At 42.6% G+C, this 19,461-nt stretch overlaps 1 protein-coding gene across 1 annotated transcript; it reads left to right on the top strand.

Annotated features, from left to right (window-relative positions):
• Positions 1-6,035: 6,035 nt before the first annotated feature.
• On the top strand, positions 6,036-10,455 carry RDH14 (retinol dehydrogenase 14). The gene is made up of 2 exons (XM_071548307.1): positions 6,036-6,446; positions 9,662-10,455. Exons 1-2 carry the CDS (start codon positions 6,102-6,104, stop codon positions 10,277-10,279), a joined length of 963 nt encoding a protein of 320 aa, XP_071404408.1. The 5' UTR covers positions 6,036-6,101; the 3' UTR covers positions 10,280-10,455.
• Positions 10,456-19,461: the final 9,006 nt, after the last annotated feature.

The raw sequence follows: 19,461 nt of genomic DNA on the forward strand, positions 1-19,461 counted from the left end.
GAGTAGAAATGGTGAATCAGGCTTGTGATGATCTGTGGTTCCTTGGGGATTTCGGTCCAGAATCCCAGGTTAGCCTCTGAGAAAGTTTGATTCCTATGGCCAGATGAACTATCCCATTATTGCAGAAAGCTTCATTGCATTAATTATGGTTTCCCTCCCAGGAACATAGGCAATCATTTTAATATTCTGGGTCCAAGCCACAAAGTTCTTTGGAAGCAAAGGCAAAAGCTTTGATCCTGCATGAAACACAAATAGAGACCATTGGAAAGGTTTTCATGTGTTCACACCAGTATGTGTTGTTGATGGGATGCACTTCAGATTTCTGGTGTACTTGGAACTCTTAAGTGCTAAAGGCTTTGTGCCCAAACATATCACATTTCCCAGCCCAGCCAGGAGGTGAGGAAGACGTGAATAACTGAGGCCTGGTCATTGTCTGCCAGGATGGGATAGAGTTACCTCACCAAATGGAGATTGTGAAAAATGTTACTAGCAGATGTTTTTATGTGAGAGCTCTGAATCTGCAAGGAATTATAAAATATTCCTTAGCTGTAGAATATAAATTGTGTGTGTGCCTTTACCACAAAAGCAAGGCTGCAGATTTCAGGAAGACCAGGCCTGCCTTGTTGAAGCAGAACATGGATCAGCCATTCTTCATCCATGCATTGTTAGACCCACGGGGATTGGGTGCAGGAAACATAAAGCTGGCACTTGACTTTCATTGAACATAACAATTACCTCTTGATACAGAAAAATGCTAATGGGATCCTTGATCCCTGTGAGGTCCAGAGGTAAATCTCATGCCTGACAGGGTAAAGGATGTAAATCAATGAATAAATTGGAAGCTCAATTTTTTGGTCTATTATGTTTACCTTTATTTCCAGTCAATCATCCACCTACAGCAAGAATGAAACCTGCTGGCCAGGAGATAGTTAGGAGCTTCCACTTCTTGGTCTGTACACCCATAGTACTAGAGGACTCCTCCCTCTTTCAGTGTCATTCCTGACAGCACTAAGGCATGTGTGAAAAGAGTTCACATATTAAATGTGCATCGTAGAATTTGCATTCTTAGTCACAGAATTCAAACTGACATTGAAGTTCAGAAGTTGGTGTTGCAGTCCACAATCACTTCTAAGTTAGGTGAGTAAAATGCCCTTAGATATTCAGATTTATACACTGCCTTTTAATTGTCAGGCAATTGTCCCAGGCTCAATGGCTGTTTCTCTGCATATCCAGCTGGCAGCATGGTGGGTGAGTGAGCCTCATTGGTTCATACAAGTACCTTCCAGACTAATCTGGATGTTTGGGGAGACTCAGGCTTGCCAAACAGCCTCTGCCTGTTAAAATTATTTTCTTCTGCTCCAAGGCACAGCTTGGCTAGTGGACTGAAATAATCTTTTTCAAGGAAATTCTCTGAAATGGGATGGGAGCTGAGGGAAAGTTTTCTATTTTTGTAGACATAGAAGAGAATTGTCTCCTAATAGCATTCCAGTCCACAAAACAAAACCAACAAGCAAACAACAACAAAGCTCAACAAAAAATGTCTTGCTTCTCACGCTCATGGGAATACAATGAGTTTAAGCCCTGGCACCTCATAACCCTTACCTAGTCACAGTTAAAACAACAGAAAGAGGGGAATAGAGAGGACTGTCCTGTCTATCAGACTGTTTACAACACTGTAAGACAGTTTCATGAAAAAGAAACTGTCATCCCAAGCAAAATATAGAAGAGGATTAGTGATAACACAGATGAATTCTGTGAGGTAACAGAACCTTTTCAGGCGAAGTCAGTTCTTGTTCCCTTAGCTTCCAGGTTCCTGCATCACAACATGGTGAAGAGTCCAGGTAAGACAAATAGGAATGTCTCTTACTCCTACCAATTCCCATGGGCAAAAATGTCAGAAATAACATTTTGAAGGTGACTTTGCTTTACTTTTTTTTTTCTTTTTACAGAGGAATGTATCCTCAAAGTGTGTTAGATACCTTTCACGGGCTACCAAAACATAATAAATCCATGTTCCCCAGTTCCTCCACACCTCTAAGACACCCTTTCAGTTTCCAGACTAGCATCTCATGCATAGTCAACCAACCATCTGGAGGAAACAAAATATTTCAGATGCAAATTTGGAGATGGTCATCATTACATGTGTTCCGGCATCTGCTTTGGATCCTGATTTGTTCTAAGGACTTAGGATTCAAAGGGCTTCTACATTCTAAGGAGGTACTCCCATTGGGCTCCTCTGCCAGATCCTGTAACTAGCCCTGGCCTGCAGTTGCTAAACACAACCTCAAGTGCAACAGATGCGTAAAGGAATCCGTGAAGCAGGTCAATGTCTTAGAAGAAATAGTAATTTCCAGTTATCCTGCTCAGGAGTATCTGGGACAAACATCTGAATGTCATCATCCCCGCCTACATGAGCAGCTTCTTGTAACTATCACCCATGAGCTCCTGAGCACAATGCTCCTTGCACTGAAGGCTGGACTGACCACCGACAAACGCACGCAGGATCCTCAAGGCAGGGACCTCTCCAGCATATTCACAGCCTTCTGAAAGAGTAGGTGTGTCAGGTGACTGTCAGTCCCCAGAGCCAGACGACGAAGAGCAGATTCTTTACCTCCCACCAGGAGGACTTATAAAATGAATCTGTTCCTCTAACAAGGTGTTTCCCGGTTCTCCTATTTTCACATCTGATTGGCAACCGCTGCTTCTTTCCCATGGTCCTTGCCTGCAAGGTGGGCTTGGCTTCAACACCTCCCAGTATGTTATTTATTATGAGAAGAGCATATGGAAGAACACCTCAAAGTGGCTCTTACACCATGTTAAGGATGCCAAAATCCCTCTGTGTCACATGCAGAGGCAATGATGTGGCCTGGCTGAAATATTCTTTGGTGTAACCATGAGGCAATGATGAAGAGCTGAGAATGAAGAGAGAAAGTTTTCTGTTGTGAAGACAAGACTGAAGAGGTCTCTCAGAGAATCTAGAGTGTTCAGATGTGGTGCCTAGAGAGCCCTTAATCTGCCTGAGAAGTGTGACAGGCAGTTAGAAAAGACATGATAAGGATACTCCCAGAAAAGTCTGATGTATTTCTGTAGCAGTAACATGAGCTAAAGTCATGAAGCCCCAGAACAGACTGCAGCAATGTGACAAGACTGCAGGTCATGCTCACATGTGACAGCTAAGGGGAGGTTACTATTGCAAATGGTTATCACATCTAGACAAGTCACAAGAAACCTGATGAAAGGCTCATGGTTTTCTTCTCGGGTTGCTTACTCATTTCCCCAAACTGGCTATTTCTTGACTCAAGACAGACACCCTCATTATTAGCGGCCAAGTCAAATTTATTTTTGGTGTCCCCTACAGACTCTTGTCTCCCTGTACTCTACTCACCTATGCTCCCTCAGTCCTGGTCCTGAACTTTTCTTAATCTATGTTGTTCTTTCCTCTTTGTCCCTACCTTATCCGTAAATCAGTACTGAGCTCAATTACTGCTGCCTTTTTTTTGTTAAATGGCTTTTTATTTTTTTAAACTTACATTGCTCTTGATCAGAATTGTTACCTTTTAATTCTCTCTCTGCACACTTCTACCCGGGACTCCGCCAGGGCTAGGGTGAAAAGGATTTTGAGTGCAGGAAGCTCAATGGCCACTCCTGCCTCCCTGAATGGGTTCATGTCACCTTGGTTGTATTCGTCAGGGTCCGGGATTAGTAATGGCAGGGTCTGCAGACATAACATGAAGTTGATGGCTGAAAACAGAACTTGGGTTAAGGATTCAAAACAAAGTTGTCAGGGCTGAGGGGCCCAAGGGTCTCAAAGCCAACAACTGAAGAGGTTCAATTTCATTGTGAGATGCTGGACAGAACCAGCGACTTGAGAGATCCCACATGACGTGCATACATGAACTACTACTGCACTTTAAACTGGTGCACAGGAATAGACCAGCTTTTGGCAAAACCCAGCATCAGAGCTGGTGCCTGGGTTTCTGGGTATAGATACTGGATGGACCATGCCTATATTTAGAGGCTCTGATTGTGAGTGTGCTTGTAAGGTGGAGTGAATGTGTGCATATGTTCTGCCAGCAGCCTCCCTTCTACCAGACTGGGATGGGACAGACTCCTTTATAATTCTGAAAGTACTGGAACAGCTCCTGGCTTGGTTTTGGCCCAGACCAGCTTTATGGCCCAGACCAGTTTTGGCCCAGACCAGCTGGGCACAGAGTGGCTGGAGAGCAGCCAGGCAGAAAGGGACCTTGGAATACTAATTGACAGGAAGCTCAACATGAGTCAACAGTGTGCCCAGGTGGCCAAGAAGGCCAATGGGATCCTGTCCTGTATCAAAAATAGCGTGACCAGCAGGACCAGGGAAGTGATCCTTCCCCTGTACTCTGCATTGGTGAGGCCACACCTTGAGTACTGTGTTCAGTTCTGGGCCCCTCAGTTCAGAAAGGATATTGAGATGCTGGAGCGGGTCCAGAGAAGAGCAACAAGGCTGGTGAAGGGACTGGAGCACAAGTCCTATGGGGAGAGGCTGAGGGAGCTGGGGTTGTTTAGCCTGGAGAAGAGGAGGCTCAGAGGTGACCTCATCACTGTCTATAACTACCTGAAGGGAAGTTATAGCCAGGTGGGGGCTGGTCTCTTCTCCCAGGCACTCAGCAATAGGACAAGGGGGCACGGGCTTAAGCTCTGCCAGGGGAAATTTAAGTTGGATATCAGAAAAAAATTTTTTACTGAGAGAATAATCAGGCATTGGAATGGACTGCCCAGAGAGGTGGTGGATTCACCATCCCTAGAGATCTTTAAACACAGATTGGACGTGGCGCTGGGTGCCATGATCTAGTAAATGAACTAGAGTTGGACCAAGGGTTGGACTCGATGATCTTGGAGGTCTTTTCCAACCCAATCGATTCTATGATTCTATGATTCTATGATTCTATGATTCTATGTTTCCCAGACAACTGCCATCCACATTTCAGGAGTCAGCATGGGATGAAAAGCAAGAATGGCCATTCAGGAATTAAGAGACAATTTGGTGTCTGTTAGCTCCAGCACTAACTGGGTTTCTGAGCATGGGCATTGCTATCAGTGACATGGCCTTGGACTTGGGGAAGGACATGCTTCTGTGTAAGGCAGCCCTGCAGAGCTACCTCTGACAATGACCTGCAGTGTGCTTTGAGTCACCCTTGAGCCCACACTGGGGCCAGGAAGGCCACCAAGTCGCCAGTGAATGTTTTGCTCTGTGTAATCATGGAATTGTTAGGGTTGGAAGGGACTTCTGGGAATCACCTAGTCCAACCCCCAAGGCAGGGTCACCTAGAGCAGGTCACACTGGACAGGAAGATGTCCAGGTAGGTTTGGGACATTACCAGAGAGGGAGACTCCATGAGCAACCTGGGCAGCCTGTTTCAGTGCTCTGACACACTCAATGTAAAGAAGTCCTTCTTCATGTTGAGGTGAAACTTCTTGTAGTTTATGGCCACTGCTTCTTGTCACTGGGCACCATTGCCTTAGCATCTGCCTTTGCGATATTTATATGAATTAATGAGATCCTCTCTCAGTCTTGTCTTCTCTAGACTGGACAGGCCCAGCTCCTGCAGTCTCTCAAGAGATGCTCCAGACCCCAAATCATCTTTGTGGCCTGTGCTGGACCCTTTCCTTGTCTTTCTTGTCCTGAGGAGCCTGAACTGGGCACAGCACTCCAGACGTGCCTCACTAGGGCCGAGCGAAGGGGCAGGATCACCTCCCTCGCCCTGCTGGCCACTCCTCCCAGTGCGCCCCAGGAAACCAGGCCTTCCTGGCAAAAAGGCACATTGGCAGCTCATAATCAACATGTTACCCACCAAGACTCCCAGGAGCTGCTCTCTAGCAGTTCAGCCCACAACCTGTACTGATATCGGGGTCATTCCTCCCTTGCTCAGCACTTGCCCTTGCTGAGCCCCGCTAGGTTTCTCTGCGCCCCACTCTACAGGCTGTCAGGTGCCGCGGAAGAGCAGCACAGCCCGGCCCGGATGCGTCAGCCGCGCCCCGTGTGACCCGCCGGGCCCAGCGCACGCTCCCGGAGCGCCTCCCGGACCACAAGCCCCAGCAGGCCCCGCGGCCCCAGGCCCGGCATGGCCGCGGCGTTGGCGCTGGCGGTGGGCGCGGGGCTACTGGCGGCCGCCTGGCGCTGGCTGCGGGGCGCGGCCCGCGCCGTCACCGCGGGCTCCATGCGGGGCAAGACGGTGATCATCACCGGCGCCAACAGCGGGCTCGGCCGGGCCGCGGCGGCAGAGCTGCTGCGGATGCGGGCCCGCGTCATCATGGGCTGCCGCGACCGGGCGCGGGCCGAGCGGGCGGCCCGAGAGATCCGGGCCGAGGTGGGCGAGCGGGAGGAGGGCGAGGGCGAGCTGGTGGTGCGGGAGCTGGACCTGGCCTCGCTCCGCTCCGTGCGCGCCTTCTGCCACCGCGTTCTGCAGGTACGGGGGTCCCGCGGGGGGGCAGCCTGTCCTGGAGCCCCGCACAGGCTCGGCCTGCTCGGGCCCGGCCGGGCTCCGGCGGGTCCTGGGGCGCCAGGTCAGGGCAGGCTGTGCCGCCCTCGGGCTGCGGGCGCGGGATGGCGCTGAGGTCACTGCTGCGATGGGGAGGAGGGCGTAAGCAAATTGACAGGAATTAGCGCGTGGAAGTATGAAGGTGTACTGATTTGGTCTACTCTAGTTAAACATACTTTAGACCTTAGTTCTGAAAAGGAAGCAATAGTTTGTGTGTGAATTAAATTATTTGTCTTCCTTTCTGTCTTAATTAACAACCATTGCCTTAAATTGGTGTTGCAGCTCAGCTCTGTCTCCAGGAAAAATACAAGTTCAGGAGTGCACTGTTCACATGCTCCAGACATCCTTCTGCCCCCTCTCAGATGGTCTGTCCCCACCCCAAGGATCTCGGCCACCACTGGCTGTGTCCAGTTGTTGGATGGTTTTGAATATATAAAGGTTCTGCAGCTTTCCTGAAAACCTGGGTTTCAGGAGAACAGGAACATCCAGTTGCTTTACCAGACAGAAATGCCACTAGATGAGTTCGACAGTGTTACTAGACATCGGAGCAGAGGGAGACCCTGTTGGAGGCATTATTTCATTGCCATATCTTTTGGGACTTGGGTCTCACCACATCTAGCTGCTACTCAAACCATGAGATACATGGGAAGCCAGGCTTAAATTGTGCTGCTGCTCAGAGAAGTGCTTGTTAAGTACTTGAAAGATGCTTAGATATTGTTGTGAAATGCAAGAAAACAGAGGGACTTTATTGCATTAATTTTCAAGCAACTTTTCTAGAACTTAAAGTGTCAAGTTTTAAGTTCTCTGGTGGGACACTAGTCACACATTCATACATGAACCCAGTGATAAGCTGTAATCTTGCTGCAGTGTTACAGGAAAACTTGAATACATGAAAGGATGTAAAACATGTATAATAAACAAATATCAAAAATGAAACATATTGTCTAACTTCTAAGAATTATTTATAGTACAAAATATCAAGAAAATGTGAATTTGTTAGCATCTCTTTATTGCTAAAGCCAGTACAAGTGGCCTGTAAGTGAGAAATGGGTAAAGAAAAAAGTATGTTATCTGCAGAGTGTTGCTGATGCCTGCATTTTAACTTGCATTTTCAAAATAATTCCAAAAGCACCTGAATGTCAAGGGATGCAAGCTCAAGAAATACTTTCAAGAGCTTTTCCACCCAAGTCCATGTTATGTACATTTGCTAATCTGTGAGTCCTTTTTGGAACTGTTACTTGGGAGTTTGTTTGGGGGTTCTTGTGGTTTTTGTTTGACATAAAGAAGATTTAAACATTGGCAGGTTGGGGAAACAGTGCACTCCCACTGCCTAGTCTTATTTGTGGGAGCTTTACTTTGAACAACTGAGAGTGGTTGCGTCTTTCACTCCCAAGTCTCACTGAAAAAATAAATGACAGATGTTGGAGGGTTCCATGGGAAAACAGAGAAAATGGAAGTGAGCTCAGAGGCTACAAGGAGTACCATTGCCCATCAAAGCATTGTTTAGTGCACTCTGCTGTATTTGCACTTGATTGTAGTAAACTGCCTGCATGGCATTGATCACGTTAATCTGTGTTACTAAATGTGGAAGTTTCAGAAAATGGCACATGTGGAGGTCTTGCTTCTTGAAGTGTTAAGTCTAGCAAAATAAATCCTCCTGTCAAATATTTTTCTCTGAAGAAAGGATCACTTCAGTGAGCAAATGTACAGTCAGTACTTCTTAATTCCTGTCCTGCTTTAGTGGTCACTGTGTCCCTGTGGGTGAAGAGGAGTGAGTTTGACGCTCTTTGGATAATTCCTCAGGGACCGAATTATATGAAGCACTGAGCAGGCTCAAGTCCCACGGAAATCAGTCTGAAACTGAAGTACTTGAAGTTTTGAGTGATCAGATGCCAGCACCTTTAACTGAGTGCCAACTGCAGATTTGGGGTTTGCTCTCTTTGTATCATTGCTACTAATAGCAGTGAAATAAAAGGCAAATGGCACAGAATTCATTTATGAGGTTCTCTATTTTTATCATCAGAATGGCCCAAAATTATCTCAGCTAGCCTTCCAGTCCCTGCACTGGGTTTAAAGAAAACTCATGCTGCTCTTTCTGGAGAAAGTGAATACATTTGTCTCTGATTCATGCAAGCATATATGATGCTTTCACAGGCTTTTGTCATAGGTGGGTGAAAGTGTTGAATTCAGAGCTTTTTTAGGCAGCTTACTTTAATCTGTGTTTTTTGTAAAAGTTGAGTTTTGGGTGAACTGGATAGCTCAATTTTCGAGTGGATTCTGGAGCATGCTTGAAGTGCATGATGCATATGTTTAAATTACCCATACCATCCTCTCTGGTAATTACTTACATCTCCTGGTTCTGTAGAGTGTAACATATGTCCTTGAGTGTGCTTTTTACTGACTTGAACCAGAATACTGATCCATCAAGTAGCATGTACTGAGCACCTCATGCATATTTTAAGCGTCAGTCCCTTCATTCTTCACTAGACCTGTTAGACTGAAATTCTATGGAACACAAGTGTTACTTTTCTATGAGTGAGTCCTGCTCCATAGTTCTCACCAAGCAGCACAATGAACTGTTTAAAATCATGAGAACATTGTTTTGAAAAGTTTTTCATGACATCATCCCAGTGAGATGGTGAGTCTGTGATGTAATGGTTCCTCTTCAGCCCTGAGGTTAGTTCCTTGGGCTGTGTTCCATGTTTGCATGTCTTTCACACAGTAGACCCCTCTGCTGTAGCACAGGTTTGCCATAAATTAATGTGTGGTCTTTTGCAGTGCAGTAAGTTACTTGGGGGGGGGGGGGGCGTGTTTATATCACAAAGGTAAATTATCACTGAATTGCAGAAAAAGCTGCTTCTGTGGAAGCAGATAGTTGTGTTCACTGCCTCTGTTAGAAGTTGGTACAGACCTACTTTCATATAGGTGCATCTTACTGGGGTCAAGTACTCAGTTTAGTGGTAGTTCAGCCTAACGGGTTTTTTTCAGCAGTGCTCTAAAAGAATATCAGAAAGTTACAATTCAGAAAAATAGGAATGAAATTATTTCTTTCTAACAATGGCCAATGAGAAATACTAAGCATAGTAGTGTGTTTTTCATGACAGTTCTAAAACTGAATGTTTTTTTTCCTTTTCTATTTAAAGGAAGAGTCAAGACTGGATGTTCTGATAAATAATGCAGGAATATTCCAGTGTCCGTACATGAAGACAGAGGATGGTTTTGAGATGCAATTTGGTGTAAACCACTTGGGTCACTTCTTGCTCACCAACCTTCTTCTGGGACTTCTCAAAAATTCTGCGCCAAGCAGGGTTGTTGTAGTATCCTCAAAGCTTTACAAATATGGAGAGATTAACTTTGAAGACTTGAACAGTGAAATAAGTTACAATAAAAGCTTCTGTTACAGTCGAAGTAAACTGGCCAATATATTATTTGCAAGGGAGCTAGCCCGTCGTTTGGAAGGCACAGGAGTCACCGTCAACTCACTTCATCCTGGAATTGTTAGAACAAATCTAGGCAGACACGTGAATATTCCTTTGCTGGCCAAACCCCTGTTCAACTTGGTGTCATGGGCTTTCTTCAAAACGCCTCTGGAAGGAGCCCAGACTTCTATTTATTTGGCCTCTTCTCCTGATGTTGAAGGCGTGTCAGGAAAATATTTTGGAGACTGCAAAGAGGAAGAACTCCTGCCCAAAGCCATGGATGACTTGGTTGCAAGAAAGTTGTGGGATATCAGTGAAGTGATGGTTGGCTTATTGAAGTAAGAGCCAGCAAGTGTCTGCAAAACAGAATGCAGATAACTATGCAATGCCTTTTTGCAACAGTGAAATTCTCACTTTAAATGCTGTGGGAATACAGAGTATTTTGCTCAATAAATATGAAATACGGGAGTGGTTTATGTTGGAACTCTGTTTTGAAATAAAGGACAATCTTCAATAGACACAGGCATTCACAAGAGTCTGAAATACAGTTTGTGGGTGTGAATATAATTTCTGGTTAAATCTGCTTGGAAACTCATGTTTTGCAAATAAAAACTAAACAGAACTGTGTTTTGCAATATATGTGCATATTTCTCGTGTTCTCCTACTTGTAGTCAGCCTGGACAATACAAGGTACTGCTGGTGAAACACTTCTGTAAAAAATTATTTGAAAATAATAGAATTGTCATCTTTCTGAGCCATCACAATGAAAAATGGAATAGAGTTTTCTGATATCTTGCACTGTAATTGTTGAGGCCTCAGAGTGCTGCTCAAAGGCTTGATAGCCCTAGGGTTCAGTGAACAAAATTACTGAGCCATGCACAGTTTTTTGCTGTGAAGCACAAAGTCAGCTCTTTTTAGTGGTGTTGCTGCTGTTAAATGTGTAAGTACACTTGGTCGTGCAAGCTGTATTTTTATTTCCCTGAATACTGAACTTGCTGTTTCTTGAAACTTTGTTTTTCATTAAAAGGATAGTTGCAAGATGTATTAGGGTCTTTATAGGGCTTTGCATGGCACAAATTGTGTGCGTACAAAGTTTGGAAGAACTCACTCAGATTAGACTGAAGAGAATGTGCTTCTCAATGTGTGTTTGCCTTGACTGATGGCACTTTAATAACTAATGAGGTTCCAGAATCCTGTCTCATGCAGCTGACTTAATATTCTTTAATAAAATCTTTAAAAAAAAGACTTAGCATTCACTCTTTCGTTGTGGGAGATGTATCAGAAACCGGCAGCCTTGTTTTAAAGCAGATGAACCTGGGTTAGTTCAGGGAGCCTGTTGTCTGGGCTGGTACAAATAGAATGGCTCCAAAAACATACACAGATATTATATGAATCAGTACTGATTATTTTTCTTAATCCATGTAACTTACAGGTTCATACTGACATTTATGGTTTTTATTTTGCTCTACATTATTAAAAATTTCTAGTAAAGATACATAGTATAAATATGGACAAATTATTTAGAGTGACCTATGTTAACATTACTTGTATGAGAATCAATTATAAATTAGGTATTCAGTAGTTCTTTACTTATAAATACATCAGTTCTGCACTTCAGGGGGCAATCAACTAAATTTTTCAGGTTATTTTTCTGATTATTTCCTCAGACTCTCAGCATATTTTAGGTTTTGCACAGTGGAGTTGATTTGATGTTGCTTTACCCTTCATAGGCAACAGTGTGCTGGGCAAGTGACTTGGATGGGGCAGAAAGCAGCAGCGTTCCAGAAAATCAGAAGGCAAGCTACAAAGCAGGGCCTGCTTTTAAAATCATGTGATGTGTTGAGCTTTGTACTGCTCACTGTAAGGCAAAGTGTAGAGGTGGGCATGTTGTCAGATCATACTCTTGAGTGTTGACAGTCCAGTTCTCTGAGGGATGCCAGAGGGAACTGTGCTATGTGCTTAGAGAAGTCCTGCTTTGATCTTCAGTGTTGCATTTCACGTTTTCGTTTTAAATACTTGTAAATGGCTTTGTGGAACACCTTTAACAGGTGGTTGAAGAATTAAAGTTTCATTAACTTCTCCTTAAAAAGAGATCCAGGGAAGCTGAGCCAAACCTGGGTTTGTGTTTCAATACTACTGTAGCAATATTAAAGGAAAACTACTGTATTGTTCCTCTGCTGAAACATGTATACCACTTGAAAGGAAAGCCTTGGATGCAAAAGTGGAGAACGGAGAAGATGGTTAGCCTGGAAATACTGTAGTAAAGAACTGCACTGAAACTGCCTGCAGAGCAGAGAGATGTATAATTTTTAGACTGAATGACCAACATAGGGCATACACTTACCTTCAAAAAAGGAAAGGTCGGTGTGTACTGGAGTAAGAGATGCAGAATAGGAATTCTCAGTTGTGCCCCGCTTCGTACATCTACCAGGTATTTATGTTCTTTTGAAACATTGTGGAATTAAGAGTCATTGTCAGAGAGGGATTACATTCCTGTAATCATAACTAAATTGGAGCCCTTTTTCCAGAGTATAGTAATCCTTAATGGACTTTTAATGGAATATTAATGAATTAATATTAACCTGAAAACTATTTGAAAGGACGGATTGTTAGGGACTGACTGAAAGGTAGGCATTTTTCAACGTCTGAAATAAGTAAAATTAGTCACTTTCAAGGTTGAATGTCATTTAACCACTGTGGACTAGAAAACTTTGATTACTCCCTTGACAGGTCAACAGATTTTAAAAAATCTGAGTACAAAACCTAAGAGCCCTTCTGAGTATCATAGAATCAGGCAGGTTGGAAAAGACCTCTGAGATCATCAAATCCAACCCTAGGTTACTAGACCATGGCACTAAGTGCCACATCCAGCCTCACCTTAAAAACCTCTAGGGACAGAGAATCCACCACCTCCCTGGGCAGGAATGCTTACTGAGTCTAGATTGGAACCAAGCATTTTCTCCTCCCCTCTTCTCCCCTTCTCTTTCCTTCCCTATCCTCTCCAGTGTAATCTTTCATTTTAAAAGATGGAAAGGAAGAGCTGTCAGTGATTTATCAGGGAGCTGAGGTAAATCAAGGTGAGTGGCTTGTTAGTGCTGGAGTTTCATCAGCTGCTGTGCTGCTGTGGTACATCAGGATGCACTGGACTGGGGTCAGAGCTGTATGGCTTGAGATCAGTTTGAGCTGAGCTGCTTAAAGCTACATCCAGGTATACAATACCCACTGTCTGCTTTCACAGCTGGAGAACACAAACATAGCTGATGGGAGGAAGCATCTCCATGTAATGATCAAGAGGAACAGGCTTCAAGTGTCTTAAGGGAAGTGCTTTTCAACTGCTTCAGTGTAATTTATTCACATTTGGCTATGGTGCTTTTGAAAGCACCCTGTATCCAAATTCCCTCACAGACAGATGAAGAATTTAAGAAAGAAAAATTTCCTTACTTTTTTTTTAATTTATTTCTTTATTTTGATTCCCAGTCACAGGCTCTAGCTATGAGCCAGTCTCTCTGCATACATGTAGCTATTACAGCTGAGGTTTCTGCAAGTGAACTAAATTGCAGTTGCATGTATTTATTTTATATGCCCCATCTGTTTAAGCCAAGGGAAACTTACATACTTAAAAAAAAATATTCTGAATCTGTCACTAATTTACCTTCCTTACCTCGCCACAAAGGCCAACATCTATCCCCAGGTGAAGGGACAACTCTTTTTCAGTTACTCCGGTCAACACAGCAGGCAAGCTTATAAACCCGGGGGGGTTCTCCAGTAAAAATTCTCCATCTTAATGAGATAAATGATAATTTTTTCCATGATGCAATAAAACCAGAAGTATTTAAACTCCCCTCCCTTCAGCAGTTGGCTGGTTTGCCTAAGCTTCCTACTAAGTGAATGCTTCAGAGGCTTCAAAGCCTGAGCCCTGTGAATGTGCGGCATGATTATGCTTTTGCTGAAAAATGTGGATAATTCCCACTTCAAGCACACTTAATTTCTTTCCACCTAAGGCTATAAAGAAAATAAATAACTTGCAAGAGTCATACAAATACCTTTAAAATGGAAGGCCTGTTCCCTTTTTCCCATAGCTTTTTCCAAACTAATCATTTAGAGCATAATTGACTTGCAAAACGATCCAGGAGGCCTCCACAGTTGAATTACTATTTTTCATCTGTCCCGGAATGGTGCTGCTATTTCTCATAACAGAAAATGATGACCTCCCTCTAGACTTACTGCTTCAGCTACCACTGGCAGCCTCACACCTGTCGTCACTGGATTCAGATCAGAGAAATAAATTTGAATAGTTAATTAACTCCAAATGTCCTATGTAACATAGAGAAAGGAGTGCTTTCTTAATTGCCTTTTTGGGGGAAGCCTGGCACACTGACCACCTATGATAGCCCTTTCTTTCGACATTTAAGAATGATCCCTTTTCTGCAGGTAATGTGAAAAAAACTTAATTAGTCTATGTAAAGCAAAGAATTTATAGCTTATTTTCTGTCAAAGATTCAGGAGCATGTCACATGCTCAAAATCTCTAATAATCATTTTAGCATGGTACTGACCTTTTCTCACCACCTGCTCCGTGGCCAAAGCAAGCAATCTGGAATCAAGATCCCCCTAAAAGCTCTGGGAGTCAGACACTTAAATATTTTTGCTGATCTTGATCTCGTGGCTTTGGGTTTGGGCAGTAGAACCCTAAGAGACATTGGATGAATGAGGCTTTATGCACTTCTGTGTGTGTATGCCATTTAAAAAGAAATACTTCACAAATTGTGGAAGTATGGGGGTGGGGTAGGGGTCATGGTAGAGGTGCTATGGCTATATTAAATATCCTGTGACATTCTCCAGCAGTTTGCGTGCTTTTTCCCCAAAGAAATGTCAGCCCATCTTGCAGTTGTTGGGATGTTTGCCAGTTTGCCACATGGACTGCTGTCTGGTGATGACTGATGTTACTCCAGTTTGTCTAAGTCCTGTTGCAAACTTTTCCAACAGTAGGTCAGTATTCTGGGTCCTTCTAAGTCACTGCTTTCCCCACTCTCCAAATACCATCTTCCCTTGAGACAAGCAATGCTAGGGTCTTTCTAGACGCTTCAAGGAAACGGTCGTGAAGAGCATCTGCAAAGTGACAAGTGACACATCTGGAGGCTCAGAACCTACATGCGCTGCAACGAGTAGGTTTCGTATCATTTTATATACTCATTTACAGACAGAAACACCTTCTCCAGTGTAAATAGATAGGTATTTTAGACTTCAGCCTGCCCTGAAGGCCTATTATATACAGTACTATAGGTATATCCTATGATGAAGACAGTAAATTGAAAATCGCTGCTGTACAACCCATTTTCTCTCCTGAAAGGCTGAGAACCTACAGGTCCAGTTGACATCATTGATAGTTTTAGTTGCTTGATGCTTCATCTGGCACTGAAAGTACTTGGAAAGAGGAAGAGACCAGAGCATCATTTTCCTTCAGTATACCTTTCTGCAAATTTTCAGAGGCCTAAATGTATCTCAGATGCATCACCACAGATACTGAAAAAAAAGTAAACCTGCTTTATGGAGGTTTTTGTTCACAAAAGTTTGCTGTTGATGGAAACTTTCAAAAGTCGTAATTTCTTTTTTTTATATAGTAGCAAGGTGATATAATTAACTAATTGTATTAGCATTACTAAGACCATGGTCTTGGGACAATAGAATAGAATAAGAGATAATGAGCTGTCACCTGTAGAGGCAAGAGAAGCAACTTGAAAACATAATAATCAAAAAGCTTTGATTACAGTTATGTTGTTTCTGCATTTGGATTTTTTGGGGGGATCTGTTTGTTTCATTCTAGATACTTGCTATTTTTTAAAAAAAGCTTAAAGCTGCACAAATGTGAAAACATCCATGTTTCAACAAAGTGGCACAATTCTTCACTGTGGAAAACCCATAAAATGACAGGAAATGGCTTAATGTGGTAGGTGTTCATTTTTAAGAGTTCTGTTGACAGAAGTTGATGAATGAAAATATTGTGTTTCATTTTTGCCTTTTGTTCAGTAAATAGGATGGAATTTTGATGCTGCCTAGAGGGACAGCTTTGTACTGTGGTGGTCTAAACTGGGATTTTTCATTAATGTAACTCAATCAGAGTAGGTGGGGGGGTTTTTCCTGGTCTTTTTGTTCACTTTTTTTTTTCTTTTTAAAGAAAAAAACCTGAAGTAAAAGGGAAGACCAAGGAAAAAGCACCACAAAGTTTATCTCCTACTCATCTGGAAGAGTTTATTTTAAACATGGAACATTGTTTGCTGCTGTGGAAATGAAAGTGAGAGAGTTGCAGCTTTCTTCCAATGCCATCTGGCAGATGATTTACTTGCGTATGGTATTCACTAATCCAAATAACCCTGTGTGTGGTAGCATTGTCTCTTTACTGATCATGCAGCTGAGTTGGCTGAACCCTAGATGGCTCACACAAGGCTATCAACAGCACAGTACAAAAGGCTGTTTAAAATTAGAACAGCATTAAGGAATGGGATATGCCAAATTCATTATGCCTTTACCTATATTAAACATTTTCCTTCAGTCAGATGTTTCCTTTTGGTTCTCTTCATGGTTTTATGCTCTCCAGTTCTACTTGGACTTTAGAGCATTTAAGTCAACACTTACACGTAGCTCAGATGGGACCAGAGCACTGGGCATCCATCCCTAGGCTGGTATCCTTGCCCTGACGGTAATTGTGTTTGCTCATGTAAGGTCCCTTCTCAGCCTCATGAAACTTGTATTCCTGCTAGGTAATATGGCTGTGACTTTTGTAGGACAGCTGCATACTGTAACCAGTAGCTTTGTGGTTAAGGAACTCTCCTATCTCCTAAACCTGAGCCAAAATTGTCTTCAGATCAGTATATTCCCATTTATCAGGCAAAAGATCTAGCTGCTTCATGACTATATTAATGTTAGTTTGCCTCCTCTTGCTGTAATATGAAAGAAAGAGCCTCGAGTGGCTTTATCTGGAAGGAAAATACGCAGAACTTTATACCTTGAGAAAAAAAATCTCAAGTTATGAGTAAATGGGGGCATTCCCTTAAATCTTGCATTTAAATTCTAGGAAGAGGTTGGTATTGTGATGCTCAAGATAATATAATGCTCCCTTCTTGATATGTTTTCAGTGATTTTTCCACAGTGCCCAACTCAGCATACCTAATATATTTCTTATTTTGGATTCAAATTCCACTCTGAATTCTAAAGATCTAGAATAAGAGTATTGAGTGTACCTTGTTTGTAGGCACTTCTGGCTTTTAATTTGATTTGGCCTTGGTAGGTCAGTTCAGATAGTTAGTGCTATGGTTGAATTTGCAGTTGAACAGTTTATAAAGTGCTGATTTTCCTCAGAGATAGATCAATATAATTCATATGTCAAACTAAAATATATATAGTGTAAATATTTTTGTAGCAGAGATAGGGAATGAATTGAGAGCTCAGCTCTTTTCCTGCGGAGCAACTGACACTTTGAACTCACTGTCTGCATCTGTATTGCTGGGCATGTAGTGCTAGGACCTGTTTCCTTAACCACAGGCTGAATGGGATGTGGGGCAATGTTCATGTTACCATATTATGTTCTCTCCCAGAAGAGACATAGGTACATCCAAATGGCTTTATAGGAGTGTCCTTGCCCCTTGCTGACTCCTGGTTGATGCAGAGTTATTTCGAAAAGCATTAGTTGGCCGGAGCCAAAACCATACCAAGTGTCCGAACTATTGAACAGCGCAGATGATTGAATTTCAGTGCTTAGGCTGGCACCCTGTAACTCTGTAACTGAGTGGAATAACCATAACCAAAAAGTGCCCCTTCCTCCTTCAAGTGTTTACAGGATAGAAGTGATTTTTCAATTTACATCCATGACATTCAGAGACCAGTCTGGAAAGCTGAAGCACATTTTCTCTAAATATTATAGTGCTAAAATTCCACTGACTTTACTTCAATTTCTATGGACTGACCCTGTAAACACATGGGGAATTGGTATTGTTATTAACATTACCATGTCATCATGCTTTATTCATTTCCAATTTTATAACTATAGTCTGATCTCTTGGAATTGTGTCTGTTAACATAGCACTGGGCTATGGAAATCTTATTTTATCAAAACCTGTTATTCTTGGACTAGAATACATAGTTACACAGTTGCATTTTATAGATCCATAGATTTTTTTAAAGCCAGAAAAGTCCCTTAGATTATTTAGTCTGACTTCCTGAATGACACAAGCCATTTAATTTAACCCAGTTAGCCTGTGTCAAGTCCAGCAATTCGTGTTTGGCTAAGGCTTATCTTCCAGAGCAACGTTCAGTCTAGATCTGAAGCCATCAGTAGTTAGGAGAATCCATCACTTCCTTTGGAAGTGCAGTCCAATGGTTATCACTCTCACTCTAAAAAATGTGTGTTTTGATTCTTGCCTGAATTTGTCTGGCTTTCGCTTCCAGCTTTCATCTCTCATTATGCCTTTTTGCGTGAGATGAGAGTGCTGCTCTTGCCATTCAGTATTTTCTCCCTGTGTTGATACTTGCACATTGTAATCACAGAACTCATCTCTGAATGTTTTTATTAAATTCAACACACTGAACCCCTTTAATCTCTTATTTCAAGGCTCTCTTCCAAGGTTTCCAATAATTTCTGTGTCTCTCCTCCGCATCCCAGCCAATTTTTTACCTCTTTTGTGGAACAAGGAAACAAGAACTGGATGTAATACTCCAGTGTGTGTCCATTTATAGGCAATCCTAGTACTCAGTGCTTTCCCTCATTTGCTCTCGGGCTATCACTACTTTGGATGTGCCTCGTGCTGCCCCTTGGCACTGAGAACAGCTGGAATGTCACAGTTTGTATCACTACTCTTGAATCCTCTTTGTCTTCCACAACAGGTTGTCAACATCCAAACTGCTCTTTGAGATTGCTTCCTGGCAACTCCTGTGTTTGGAAATTATCTGGCAAAATACTGGCAAAAGCCAAAATCATGTCAGGGATGAAAAATAACCATTCAGTGATGCATATGTTCAGGCACTAATCCCTAGGAACTTTTCCTGGATTTTTTTTTACTCAGTATGGTAGTCTAGGATGTCCCAGTTATACTCAAAGCATCACTTATACTTTTAGGTTCAGTGAAAGTACTAAAAAAGGACATGTTTTCTCTTTCACTTTAAGAACCCAGAGGACAGATATGTGGACTCAACTGGTCACTTTGGTTGGATGAAAATATTGTCAAGTTACTGATCTCCTGATTGTCATTCACCGCATTTTCCTCTGATGCCTATTTTGAATATATTCTCCCTCTGGCAGTATTTGCCTCTCCTCACTTCAACACTGATGATAATGGGTACTTGGACAATTAAGAGCCCAAGTTTGACTTTTTAGGACAAGATTTAGGTGAAATGACTCCTGCTCAGCTTCACTTTTCTGTGATGACTCCTATGGGGATGACTCCTGTCTGTGATAATTGTGCATCTGAATCACAGAAGTATTTTTCTTTTGTAAAAATATTTCCCATAAATATATTTGCATGGATTTAAGAT

This window comes from Pithys albifrons, chromosome 2 (genome assembly GCF_047495875.1).
Source record: "Pithys albifrons albifrons isolate INPA30051 chromosome 2, PitAlb_v1, whole genome shotgun sequence".
NCBI classification, from domain to species: domain Eukaryota; kingdom Metazoa; phylum Chordata; class Aves; order Passeriformes; family Thamnophilidae; genus Pithys; species Pithys albifrons.

Coding starts and splice junctions, on each gene's coding strand:
- RDH14 (XM_071548307.1), top strand. CDS start 6,102: ATGGCCGCGGCGTTGGCGCTGGCGGTGGGCGCGGGGCTACTGGCGGCC. Junction 6,447..9,661: donor TCTGCCACCGCGTTCTGCAG/GTACGGGGGTCC, acceptor TTCTATTTAAAG/GAAGAGTCAAGACTGGATGT.